A 14,459-nucleotide genomic window follows, 5' to 3' on the forward strand; every position below is an offset into this window, starting at 1 on the left:
GTCTTTTTTTTTTGTTTTAAACAGTTGATTCCCTGACCTGGCCTCATCTCCGATGTATCCCTGTAATCCCACTTACCTTGTATTCTCCAAACTCTCTATCCAAAGTTAGAGAATTTAGGTTTTTTTCTCACCTCCTATCAGATTCTTTTAAGTGAGTTTTATACTAAAGCCTTGCATTTTTTATTAATAAGTTGTATTCGAATTGTGTCACATTACAGTCTCAGGACTCAACTAGGGTAAATGAGTCACGTTTGGGGGCAATGATTGTGCACATCATGCCAGATTGTAATTTTACTCTCAGGTTTCTGCTTTATTGCAGTTTTATTCTGGAGTCCAATGTGCTCACCTCAGCAGTATGTGTTTTTTTTATAGGCCGGTGCCTAAAACAATAGATAGTGTTTAGTCAGCAGGAGCAGGTTCATCACTGGCACAAAAAGAACCCACACACTAATGCTGCTACAAAATGATCATTTTATATAATGCGTAAACCTTGAAATATCCTTGTTCTTGCATTACTTCCTGGTTTCCATGGAAATCAAGTTCCAGTGATAAAATGCACTTATTATTCCTAACAGAGAATTAAAGAGGTGTTGTTATCAATTTTAGACTCAACTCAGACATTGAAATCTCATCATTCTATTTCACAGGCATTATTGGTGGAACGGTAGTGAGTTGTGATACAGGGGAAATGGTTGGGACTGTGTGCTGGATGAAGCAAAAGGGATTGGAATGGTTTGGGTCAGAAGGAGAGTAGAGCAATCATTATGGATGAAATATGTAGAATAAAGAAGTACTGACAAGACACTATGGACAAATTGGTGAGCAGTGATGGAGGGCAGAATGAAGTCATGACAAGCAGGAGGGTGGGGGAGAGAGAGGTTGAGAAGAAGGAGCGACAAGCATAAGTTTGGGCTTTTTTTATTTTTTTTAACCTAAATTACGGTTACTATGTAAGGCTGCAGGAAGGCAATCAGATGAGTTAACACTGAGGACAGACAAGGATAAAAGACATATATGGGAGACTATTCAGTGCCCAGTCATGATCATCACCTGGATGTTCTGTAAAAACTTGTATCTTGGTATATGTATATTCTCACAGTTAACACTGTTCGCTGTCTTCTTAATTGTACATACAGAAACTAGCTTATTTGAGACTGTATCTAGAGTAACCTAAAACTTACCATCAGTTAGCACAATCTTTGGTATTCCTTTGTATTTGTAGTTTTTGTAATTCATTTGTTTGTAAAAATATGTAGTGAAAGAGCCAAAAGAAAGCATATGTAGATAAACAGAAACACAGGTTCTTCCCTGCCATTAAATTCTTTCTGTCCTTCGAGTCTTTCAATTTTTTCTGATGTCTCAGGTCTTAATCACTCCATAGATATTTTCTTAGATTCCAAATAGAATTTGTCATTCCCATTTAAATCCTTCACTGTATTAACCTCTACCACTTCTTATAGGATGCAATTGCATTTATCTACCACCCTCTCCGTAAGGGTGCTTCTAAACCTCTGACGCTCTTTTTTTTCTGTTTCCGTACAGAGTTAATCCAGTTATGAAGGGGGATGAAACCTTATTTCCAAAGTGCATACTTTGCGTGACGTTGTCCGGTAGACGTTTCAAGCAACAGATGAGACCCTGATGTTGAGTTATTATGGGATGCATTAAATCCAAGCAGGATTACACTGTGAAGAACGCTGTCCACTTGGGCAGTAATCATGAAAATGAAGGAAACAATGCAGATGAAAAAATTGCCTTGGTCCAAGCAAACCAGGACAGTGCTGGAGACACGGTGACTACTAACCTAGTGCTGTTGGATTATGCCCAAAGACTGTCTGAAGAAATTGTCAATAAAGCTGTAAAGCAGTGGGCAGAGGTAGACAGCAAATACAGTGATATTCCATATATTGAGAGCGACATACCTTGATATACCTGGGAAAGCGAGAGATTCTTCAAGTACAATTTATGTCCTCCAAAATCCATTGTTGTTGTTGCTTCTTATGACAGGGGAGTTTAACCAATATAAAAAAAAAAAGTTAAATTGGAGAGAACAATGCCTTTAATTGTGCTTTTTATATCGGTGCTAATAGGTTTCTTTAAACACTGCCTAGGGTTATATCAGCAATGCCTTGTAATACCAGTGTCGCTGGGTCGTAAGATTTGAAAGTTACAGGGACATGATATGGTGCTGTTTTATAAACAATTCTACTACTGAGATAGCACATAAAGCAGAGGGCATGAAGGCAGTTGTAAAAAAAAAAAAAAATTCTAGGTGACCTGGCTCCCCATTTAGCGGGGAGGGCAACAAAATATTAGTCAGGACTAATTATTGAATAATCAGAAAAATTTATTGTAGGGGTGGTGTGAGGTGTTAAATTCTGTTTGCACACAGCACATTACGTAGCCTGGAGCCAACACTGGTCTGATGACTCTGTACTATTTGATCCACATAGCTTGCTTCCCTTTTCACTTTGTAAAAACACTAGGTGTTGACGCTCATATTTAGTGTACCCTTAGGCCACTTGAAAGTAATTTAATGTCATTCAATTTAATTTTTTTCCTTTTTTTGCATTTACCATGTATCTTATTGGGCTGCTTCATGTATTTGCTTTCTTTTGTTATTTAGAAAACTTTTACATTCCCCAGAAATGTAATTCTATACATATATAGTAGAAATATCAAAAGGTTTATATCATGGGCCATAGCAACATAGTTTAAAAAATATGAAAAGCAAAGAATCTAGCAGTACTTAATTGAGCGAAATTTAGAAAAATGCATCTCATAAAATAGGTTTTAGGTGAGCGGACCATAATTCTGACAGTAAGATAAATATTTGGAAACATAACTGTTTGGTAGAAGTGGGCAAGTTAAGCTGGGGACACAGAGAATGTCATGAGGAACTTCTAGTCCCTGGGGAGATCACATGCTCTCCTGTTATTATGTTAATTAACTTGGCCCTGACTTGCATCATTCCTAAAACACCAAGCCAGAGATCTAGTTTGAGAACAGTACACCCGATATTAGATAATTTCTCATATTTTTAAATTGCAGAATAATGGATATGTGTTTAAAAAATGTAGCCTGGAGAGCAGAAGCCACCTTAATGAAAAAAATGACTTAAAAAAAATGAATGCATTTTGTGCATATGTGTATTTTCCTCTTATGTTCTGAATGGCCAAACCAACCAAGTTTTTCAGAAAGGGGTGAGTTGCCCCAATGTACAGATTCAGGTTTTACATACATAATACATAGCCAGCCAAGCCCTTCATAATGCAAATTTGTTAAAGTCGGTGAGTCGGAACAACAACTTTCAAGCAAACCTTAGTGAATAAAACAAACATCCTTTCTTAGGTTATCAAAGGTCCCTTTAGAAGGGGAGCAAAAGTGGAAGAGGTGCAGGTCAGAGCTGACAGCATTTTTGTAAGAGGCAATCACGATTAATGACCAACTGACCCATGCAAACTGGATGGGTTACTAAAAGGGTAAAAAAAAATCCACTGCAGAATTTCTATACAAGTTCATGTATGCTTCTGAGTCTCTGTAGAACCAATGGATCCAAGTTACTGCCATAAATACCACTGATTTGTAGGATGTGATATATGTATGACATATGTACTGGGTGTGAAATGTTTTGTGTTCCTAGTACCATGTGAATATACAACAAATTGCTTGGCTCTGCTCTGATAACAGTAAGTGGAGCAGCAGAAAATAGTTAACAGCTATGTGACAAGTAACTGGAAAATCGTACAAACGTTAGAAAGAAATGTCTCTGGCTTCAAAGAAGAGAAATGCTAATCCCCACACCAGTAGAATCGTATCACATGAACCACAATAAATTATTACATGGTATCCTACTGACGCTTTCATCTTTCATGCCATACTGATTTCTTTACAGTCTGTTTATTCCCAAAACCTTGCTTAGTACAATGGATTCTACAAACACACAGACACTGTATCAAACATTACGATGTAGTAAGATAAAATCTGTTAGATTTCTTACCAACAGTATATTTGCATGTACCAAAAAATGGTATGTGCTGGAGCATTCTTCTGTGAATATATCATATATGTGGCTAGCAATGAAAATTTGAGGATTATATTATGGTTCTAAGCGTATGTAGCATTCACCAAAACATGAATGAATTCCAACATTGTGGTGAGGCTTAGATAAGCTTGTGAATAAACATATTGCTGAAGGATATACAGTACTACATGCTTGTTATTTTTAGAATGACAGTTACTTTACATACATACAATTCCCACTACCAAGACAAGTTTGTAAAATATTTAAATATATATCTATTTTATCATTTATAGTCATAGTAGTTTATAGTTAAATGTATACTCAGGCTTGAAATCTTTCTAAATAGCAAGTGTAAGAATAGAAAAAGCAAGGTGTACCCAGTAGAAAAAAGTCTGTGCAGGGCTGACCATGAAAAGAGAATATGGTGTGTGTGTATATTTTTTGATAATGGGCTCATAACATATTCCTCACACAGGGACATTATAAAAGATTGAAAGATCCCCAATTATTTAATATACTTAGAGAACTGAGCATCACTAATCAACCAAATGCTCGATAAAATGCCACTTTATAAGAAACCCTGTTGGAACAAAAAAATACAATCGTTTTTGTGTGAGCAAAGTGGCCATAGCTATAAGTTAAGGAAATTACAAAAAAAAAAAAGATACAAGCGGTTACACATTTGCTGGGACACTATGCAAATTGCACATATGTTGTAGTCATTGCCATTCCTGAGCATTGGAAAGTATATGCGATAAAACCTATGAATATACTTTTTCCTTACTTTAAGCTTGTTCTGTGGTTTTAATAAGGATGTGCTTCCAACTATATGTAAGTGTTCCTCTATTGAGCATGGGCATCTTCTTCAAACTAGCAAATAGGAAGGGAGTGACATAAGGACCAGTGATCAAAGAAATCAGAACCCACACAACCAAGGTGACCATAGTGATGAAAAAGGTGAATAATATTGCAGCCACATCATGTTCACAAAACTCGCCTGCCTTTACTGGTTTCCCATTTAGTACTCTCAACGTTTGATTCTATTTCCCGGCATGGGCACAACATCCTGACTGTTCATTCTACATACATTCATATTTTTACAGAAATACATAATATTGGTTAATTCCTTGAAAGTATGATTTGTCGGCATTATACAAAACATAACAAAACTTCTTTACATTTACCCACACATATACATTTATAAAACCATAAAACATAGCGAAATGATATAACTAAATATTGAAATATACCCAATAGATACTAAAGGTAAATAAGTGGTGAAATGATATGAAACACTTGGCTTCCTTCTATTTTCATATGCATAATTAGCTCCAGGGTAATATTACTGATAACATTCATCCCACATTGAAATTTATTTGGAAAATGAGGTTTAGACTCATGTTACACCCTTGATATAGTTATATCTTCACATTTTCCATGGACATCAAGAAGATCCCGTTGAAAACAGACACTAACTGAATGAACATTAGTAGCAGACACCTGTTTTGGGCAATTCTATTTATTTTATACACAGAAAATATGTACATGGGAAGGGATTCAAAGATTTGTAGTTTTCTAATTTCATTACAACTTGAGGTCGTTGCTTCCAAGAGAGGAGAAACAGCTGTCTATATAGTCATCCGTCACTTCTCCTAACAAATCTGGCTTCCACTTTGCATTCTGATCTCTGTCAATCAGCACTGCAAAATTAAAAGGTACAGAGAATTACTAAATGAAATCATGAACTACACACAACACAATTTTGTTTTCAGTTTGATTTATGCAAAGTGAAAATATTGTATGTAATGTCACTCGCTAAAAATGGAAGGTATAAGCTGAAAATATGAACAATACACTCATAATTAGAAAACGCTGGTTCCCCTCACCAATTTTCTTTGTGTCTTTGTGACCCATAATCTATCACTGTATTTGTGTATAGATACCCCTTTCTATGAAACAAAGTGGTTTTGCAATACAGCTTGACCACAGCTGTTTGATTCCTGATGACCAAAACTAAAAAAAAAATGGGGTGAAATGGGGTTGGGGCACAGAGGGTAAACAGACTAATACACTATATGACCAAAAGTATGTGGATATTCCTCCTAATTGAGTTCAGGTGGTTCAGCCACACTCTTTGCTAACAGGTGTATCTATACAAAAATCAAACACATGCACGGATGGAAGACAGTACATTTATATGGAAAACTGCATTAATATAGAGAGGTCAATGCTTGAACACCCTAGGTACATTTAGCTTGTGTATAAAAGAAAACACAAAATAAAAAGTTCAGGGTGACTTAAGGCTTTGCCATGAGATCTGTTTTAACAATAAAAATAAGCACATTGTCCAGCTAAACGGCAGTAACATTGGATGAGAATAATCCTTGCAGGAGGGGAATGTATTAGTAGTGATAAGCTAATTTCATAGACATTGATTAAATGTTAGAAACTGATTTTGCAAATCCATCACTGTCCTTGTCAAGGCTGTGACAATCTTTAAATAAATCAGTTCTTAAACTGAATTACCGACTGGACTGTCAAAACAGGTTGTCAGAAATTGTTCCTATGATTGAACACAGATTAGGCTATGTTACTGGGAAAGAATGTATAGAAGTTTCCTACAGAAGCTTCAGTGCATACATGTATGTTCTGACAACATAAGCCCTTAAACTTGGGTCACATGATCTTGTCGTCTCTGGCACAGATTGCTTAAAAAGACCCTAAAAATATGATCTGAAGGCAATTAAAGCATTTACAATATGGAATATAATGCAAAATGCTTCCCTTTAAGCAGGAACAACACCATGTCAGAGTTTAGCCCTTTCTATGGTATACGCTGCTGCAATATTTTGCAGCCACTTCTCTGTGTTTGTTTGCCCTTCTTGGTTCCTGTTCTGGATTTGTGAGTTTTGCTGCCTGCCCCTCCTTAGTTTAACTTCTCAAACCCAGCTGCTCTATTTGTTCAGTCTGGCATCAGTCTGTTACAGGTAAGCTTGTTTTGTTAGGCTGCCTTAGTCCAGGTGTCTAGTTAGGTTTGTGCAGGATTAGTGTTAGAAGTTGCCTATAGTGAGGTACCATCATGTGGTGGCAAGCTAAATATCTCATTATCTTCAAGAGACTAAACCCTCTATGCAAAACCTTATTTCTAGCCAGTTAGTCCCCTTTCTTGTTGCATTCTTTCATATCGCAGTTGATCTGTGTTTTTGTCCTGCCATGACTGATTTGCCACCAGGATTTGCCTATAATACCTGCACCATCTAGTCCTGGCCCACCTATTGATTATGCAGACAAGGCTTCCTTTCTGTCTTTCTCCTTAATTACTGACACCGATGTCTGGTATGTAGACACCAAGTGCAAGAGCTTTTTCTCTGGGGGCATGTGGTTGCCCTGTGCTAGGCAAGTTCATAGACTCAGCAGACCCCAACGGTTCTGGCACTAACATACAATTTCCCCACATATGCATACTGCATAATATAATGTATAAAGGTTAGGTGTAAATATTATTGTACTGCAATAAGAGCTTTAAAAGTGACACACATTTTGATAGATTGTGGCAATATATCACAGCAGGTGACTATTTTCCTTTGATGAGATGTCCCGCACTGTGACGGACCGATAATGTTTTTATTGGGTTGTATAAGAAACAAATTCGCTTACTTACCAGCACGTACACCTTCATAAAAATCATGCCCTCTCTGAAAGTGTAACGGTAAAGAAATGTATTTACAAATGGAACGCACCATTATATTGGTAACTATTGTTTAATTAATATGCAAGAAATAATACTGCCAAAAAATTCTATACATTCTTGCTATGCTTTTTCATGAATCAGCATTCATACAGTAGAATCATACACATTTTCAAGACACACAGTTTGTTTTGAGGAAAATAAAAAGATTTTAACGTGACAATATCAACTTAATTCCTAAGGATGGTACAAGGCAACTCATGGAACCATCAACATGAAACATGACTGGCTTACAGTTATTCACCAGAATCAGGAATCTGCACACACCACAGGAACTCAGGTGCTTAGCTGTGCCAGGAAGGGCCAGCTCCCCAGTAAATGAAAATAGAAAAAGGCTCCAGGCACTCAAGGGTTCCACTCAGGCAGGCTTATTTGACGGAGAAGAACAACAACGTTTCGACCTCATGATGAGGTCTTTATCTAACTTGATAATCTAATAAACCTGCCTGAGTGGAACCCTTGAGTGCCTGGAGCCTTTTTCTATTTTGGCTTACAGTTATTGGCAGTTTTCTCAGATGAACCCTGCACTTAAAGTAAAATAGATGTGCACACTTTTTCTTTGGAAGGAGTGGATAACAAATGTGTCCTTTAACATACTTTAACATATGGATTTCTTCAGGACTGTATATAATACTTTAGAACAGACCCTTACAACATAGCCGTAGTGCCATCCTTTTCTATGAGCTCCTTTGAGATCCATACTGTGCAGCTACAGTAAAGGACAATATTATTTGATCCTCTGCTGATTTTCTATGTTTGTCCACTGACAGACATGATCAGTCTATAATTTAAATGGTAGGTTTATTAGAACAGCGAGAGACAGAATAACCACAAAAAAATCCAGAATAACACATTTCAAATAAATCAGTGGGCAAATGTACAAAATCAGGGGATCAAATCTTTTTTTCCTTCACTGTATTCAACCCTGTAGGGCTATGTGTTTTGATTATACACAGACTAGGTATTCCCGTAATCATCTATCTTTCTTACAGACTTTGTTTACTAGTACACTTTCCTTCTCTCACTCGACTCTCCCTCCAATGTACTTGAGGACTTCAATTGTCAACTAATGACCCTTCTATCACCTGGAACTCTCACCCAGTTAATATATTAAAAACCTAGCTAGTTAACTTTCCACCTAAATCCCTCCCAGCACCTCACTTCAATCTTAATGTGAAAGGTTTCACCAACTACCCAGTGGAACCTGCCCAGGAGAAGCATCCATTCTTTAGCAGCTACTGCTTCCAATTTCTGGAGTTCCCTTTTACATTATATTTGCCAGGCTTCATCTCTCAACAATTTGAAAAGCAAACTAAATGAACACGTTTTTATTATAGCACTCCAGTGACATAGAAACACACACTATTGTAAAGTCCATGCACCCCCTCCCCTTGGTTATATCTACCATATTGGCTCGGTTATAGGTCGCACCCGAATATAGTCCGCACCCTAAAAGTTAGGTGCTTTTCTAAGGAACATATTTTCTTAGTTAAAAAAAAACCGTAGAATATATATGCTGCCCTCCACCCAATATATACTGCCACTCTGCCCTCCCCGAGACATGCTGCCACTCTGCCCCCCCCCCCCCAAGACTTACTAAAGCAGACTCCCGTGTCCGGCACGGGAGATTGTCTAAGCGCATCGTGCAGACGTTCACCGGCTGCGGCGATGCACGTAAACGACCTCCGCTGCTGGCACGTCTGCACAATGTGCTTTAACAATCTCCCGTGCCGGGACTCCCCCCGTGGAAAGTTCCGACAGGGGAGCCTGTCAGAGCGTATCAGAGAGTAGGATACAGGTCCCCTGCACCGCTGCGGGGGATCTGTATCCTAACCCTGCGCTAGACCCCGAGTATAGGCCGCACTCCCACTTTAAAGACTTAAAGTGGGGGAGGGAAGTGCGGCCTATATTCGGGCAAATACGGTATATGTCTATCCACTCCCTGCAACTCCTTAAAGTTTAAAGCTCTACAGGACAAGGATCTCAGTTCCTAATATACTCTTTCCTATTGTACTCCAATCTCTGTATGACTACTGTACTTATAACTCTACCACCCTTTATATACACTGTAAAGCACTACGTATATCTGTTAATGTCTAATAAATAAAATATAGCAGCGTACATACAGCAACAAATACTAAATGTTCATAAATCCTCTCCTTATAAGCTTGCTTCCATCATTTTTTTTTTACTTACCATGCAAGCCTGACTTAGTCTGTACTCCATGGTTAGCACATCTTGTAATGTCATAGTGGAACCGTCCTTAAGCTGCCTGAATGTCATTTTTAAGGAAGTTGGTGACATTCTTCTAAGTGTCTGTTGAGGAAAAAATATCCAAGTATAACATAATTTATTAAATCAAATATCTTGAACAAAGTGATATCTAGCAAATTTAGAACAATTTTGAAATTCAATGTTTAAGTTGAAAACGAGCTTGTTATGATATTTTCATTTCTGCCTGGCAGAGCCTATTCTATTTCTTTCCAAATCTGTGTGTTTGACCTAGCTTAATATCTGTCACGGCTGCTTGTAGTAATAACATAATATGGCATCATCACAGCTGTAGAGACATCCTGGTCAAACATTCTGCTTCAGCTATTTAATAAAACGCCTCCTGTAAACGGGAAGACTAATTATGTTTAATATGATTTCTGATATGCAACAATAAAATGTTGGCTGATAATGTCACTTAATTTAAAAATCTTATCAAAAGTCAATACACCATTACATTATGTTTGCAAATGCAACGGCAAGCTTTTAAAGTAAACATACCAATTTAAAGGAGTTTTGCTCAGATACTACAATTAATTAAAAGGGAGATAGACCAAAAATCACAAATGTCTAGTCCTGATGTTGAAAGCTAAAGACTTCACAACACTATATTATATTGTATACTATATTATATTAGCATGAATATGCTGTGAATCAGATACTACTAGTTCAGTTCACAAAACATTTGGAATACGGAATTCTCCAAGTAAGTCCACTATGAAAGGACAACACCACAATTTGCTCTACCTCTGCCAACATTGGTAACATTATACAGTCTGAAATGTTAATGTGTAGACAGCACATTATATACTCACTTTTTATGCTCTACCAATAAACATAACTACCTTGTAGAGCAATAAAGCTTTTGAACTTGGCAAATATTTATAGCCCTGCCAACAATGCTGCACCCTGCATACTTTGTTGATGTGCTACTTCATATGTGTATCTTGGCTTGTACCTGAATGGCAGTGTCTTGGAACATGTCATTACACATGTGTACAAGCAGTACTGATTAGCAGATGTTGTTAATTATATCATTAAAATGCTTGCTTGTGCACAAATAACTATTCTAATAAATACACACACACCCATTCAAAAGTTTGAGGTCACTTGGATATTTCCTTGTTTTTGAAAGGAAAGCAAGTGTGTCCATTAAAGTAACACCAAATGGATCAGGAATACCGTGCAGACATTGTTAATGTTGTAAATGACTATTGTAGCTCGAAACAGATGACTTTTAATGGAATATCTTCATAGGTGTACAGAGGCTACCATCCCTCCTGTGCATGCCTGGGAAACAGATGGCTTTTAATGGAATATCTTCATAGGAGTACAGAGGCTACCATCCCTCCTGTGCATGCCTGGGAACTTTGCGGGACGCGGCCAGGACTGCACACTGACATCAGCGGGCTGTCCCGATGATGTCGGCGGGAGTTAAAAGGGAAAATGGGCGGGGAGCGGGTTGTGTCAAGACCCCGCAACCCGGAGGATTCGGGTCTTGACCCGGAGAGTTCCCAGGTATGCTCCTGTGTTCCAATGGCATGTTGTGTTGGCTAATGCAAGTTTAAGTTTAAAAGGCTAATTGATCATTAGAATATGCATATGTTAGCATATAAATTCCCTTGTTTTCCATGAAAACAGCCAAGTGACTTCATATATATATATATATATATATATATATATATATATAAATAGGCCACATTGTGAGTTCTCTGTGAGTTCTGCTTGGCTTTTGCAGTTGCATTTAGCTTGGACACACAAGCGAATCCTGAGCTGGGGCGAATCTCCTAAGTGACATCTCTAAGTGAGGAGTTACAAGCAAAGAAGGAGTTAAAAAGCAAGGAGGGTAAAGTATAAATCCTTGTGATTCCATATATTTATATATATATATATATTGCACCTTACTGTCTGTTTTTGCCAGTTATTTGAGCTATCCCCATTGCCAAGATGTCCTCCATGTTTGACAATGCGGTCAGGTGTGCTCAATGTATGCAATCCTTGATCAGCGCTTCGAGGGTGCATATTGCTGTGCGAGATGTGTGCGGGTTGCTCATTTGGAAGCACAAATCCTGAGTCTAGAGGAGCAACTGGCAACACTGAGATCTATTGACAACTTGGAGAGGAGTCTGCTGCTCACTGAGCAAGCTCTCTCGGGGGTAGAGGTGGGGGAGGATAGCGGGATGGAGGTACAGGACAGTCGGGCAGCTAGCTGGGTTACAGTTAGAAGGCGGGGTAGGGGGAAAAGCGCCAGGGAGGCTAGTCCTGATCTAGCACACCCCAACAAGTTTGCCCGGTTGGCAGATGAGGGGGATGTTAGTTCAGAGTTAGCAGTACTGCAGCAAGTCACTGCCTCTGACCACCAGAGGGGTGTCTGCTCCAGTAAGGAGGGAAGGAGGAGCGCAGGGCAGGCCAGACAGGTGCTGGTAGTGGGGGACTCAATTATTAGGGGGACAGACAGGGCGATCTGTCACAAAGACCGGGATCGCCGAACAGTGTGTTGTCTGCCTGGCGCTCGCGTTCGGCACATCGCAGATCGGGTTGACAGATTACTGGGGGGGGGCTGGAGAAGACCCAGCAGTCATGGTGCACATTGGCACCAATGACAAAGTGAGAGGTAGGCGGAGTGTCCTTAAAAATGATTTCAGGGACTTAGGTAGCAAGCTTAAGGCAAGGACCTCCAAGGTAGTATTTTCTGAAATATTACCTGTACCACGTGCCACACCAGAGAGGCAGCGGGAGATTAGGGAGCTAAACAAGTGGCTCAGAAGCTGGTGTAGGAAGGAGGGGTTTGGGTTCATGGAGAACTGGGCTGACTTCTCTGTCGGATACAGGCTCTACGGTAGGGACGGGCTGCACCTCAATGGGGAGGGTGCAGCTGTGCTCGGGGAGAAGATGGCCAGAAGGGTGGAGGAGTGTTTAAACTAGGTAAAGGGGGGGAGGGAAACTACAATATAGAAGGGGAAGATAGTGTAGATAGAAAGCTGGGGCTTATAAATGTACCTGGGGGTGGAGCGGAGGGAGGGGTTAGAATAGTCAATAGGGATAGGCTTCATAGGGAAAAAAACCATACACCTCTAAATTGTATGCTTACTAATGCCAGAAGTCTGACCAATAAAACTGACGAACTGGAGTTAATAATGTCTGAAGAAAACTATGACATAGTGGGTATAACAGAGACATGGTTGGATGATAGCTATGACTGGGCGGTTAACATACAGGGTTATAGTCTATTCAGGAAGGATCAAAAAAAACGAAAAGGGGGAGGAGTTTGCCTTTATGTAAAGTCCAGCCTAAAGGCCACACTGCGGGAGAATATATGTGAGGGGAAATGATAATGTGGAGTCATTATGGGTAGAAATATATGGAAAGAAAAAAAATAAAATACTGATCGGGGTTTGCTATAAGCCACCAAATATAATGGAAGCAGCAGAAGATCAATTATTAAAGCAAATAAACAAGGCAGCAAATCACAATGAGGTGGTTATTATGGGGGACTTTAACTATCCCGACATAAACTGGGAAACAGAGACCTGTGAATCTCATAAAGGAAACCGGTTTCTGACTATAAGTAAGGATAATTATCTGTCCCAAATGGTACAGGACCCGACCAGAGAGGCCGCCCTACTGGACTTAATATTAACCAACAGACCTGACGGAGTAACTAATGTGCAGGTCAGGGGGCATCTAGGAAATAGTGATCACAATATGATACATTATAACTTGTCCTTCAATAAGGGAACTCTTAGAGGAGCCACAAGAACCATGAACTTTAGGAAGGCAAAGTTTGATCAACTAAGAGAAGCCCTTAACACTGTAAATTGGGAAAATGTCCTCAAAAACAAGAGTACAGCAGACACTCAATGGGAGATTTTTAAGGATATCTTAAATTCTCACTGTGAAAGGTACATACCGTATGGGAATAAAAGAGTCAGGAACAAGAGAAAACCAATGTGGATAAATAGAAATGTAAAGGGGGTAATAAAAAAAGGCATTTAAGCTACTAAAACAGGAAGGCAGTGAGGAAGCACTAAAAAGCTATCGGGAAAAAAATAAAATATGTAAAAATCAGATAAAAGCAGCAAAAGTGGAGACAGAAAGACTCATTGCCAAAGAGAGTAAGACAAACCCCAAAATGTTCTTTAACTATATAAATAGTAAAAAGGTTAAAAATGAAAGCGTTGGCCCCTTAAAAAGTAATGAGGGAGAAGTTATAGACGGGGATCAGGAAAAAGCTAATCTATTAAATATATTCTTCTCTGCTGTATTCACAGAGGAAAATGAAATGCCAGGTAATATACAGCAGGATGAGATAACTGCCCCAGTACATGTCGCCTGTCTAACCCAGGAAGAAGTGCAGTGCCGCCTAAAAAAAATCAAAATAGACAAATCACCAGGTCCAGATGGCATTCACCCCCG

General features: G+C 39.0%; 2 protein-coding genes across 2 annotated transcripts in view; one reads left to right on the top strand and one right to left on the bottom strand.

Annotated features, from left to right (window-relative positions):
* Nucleotides 1-1,654: 1,654 nt before the first annotated feature.
* LOC149290630 (A-kinase anchoring protein 19-like) lies at nucleotides 1,655-1,927 on the top strand. The gene has a single exon (XM_089488431.1). It carries the CDS (start codon nucleotides 1,655-1,657, stop codon nucleotides 1,925-1,927), a length of 273 nt encoding a protein of 90 aa, XP_089344557.1.
* Nucleotides 1,928-5,608: 3,681 nt separating this feature from the next.
* The window catches only part of LOC149290631 (3-hydroxyisobutyryl-CoA hydrolase, mitochondrial-like), a 60,985-nt gene continuing 52,134 nt past the window's right edge, over nucleotides 5,609-14,459 (bottom strand). Inside the window, exons 12-14 of the mRNA XM_089488433.1 lie at nucleotides 9,969-10,088; nucleotides 7,686-7,719; nucleotides 5,609-5,724 (exon numbers count right to left, since the gene is read on the bottom strand). Coding sequence (XP_089344559.1) covers nucleotides 5,609-5,724; nucleotides 7,686-7,719; nucleotides 9,969-10,088 — 270 coding nt within the window. The remainder of the gene's footprint in view (nucleotides 5,725-7,685; nucleotides 7,720-9,968; nucleotides 10,089-14,459) is intronic.

This window comes from Sceloporus occidentalis, unplaced genomic scaffold (assembly GCF_023333645.1).
Source record: "Sceloporus occidentalis isolate IW3139 unplaced genomic scaffold, rSceOcc1.0.p SCAF_38, whole genome shotgun sequence".
Lineage (NCBI taxonomy): Eukaryota > Metazoa > Chordata > Lepidosauria > Squamata > Phrynosomatidae > Sceloporus > Sceloporus occidentalis.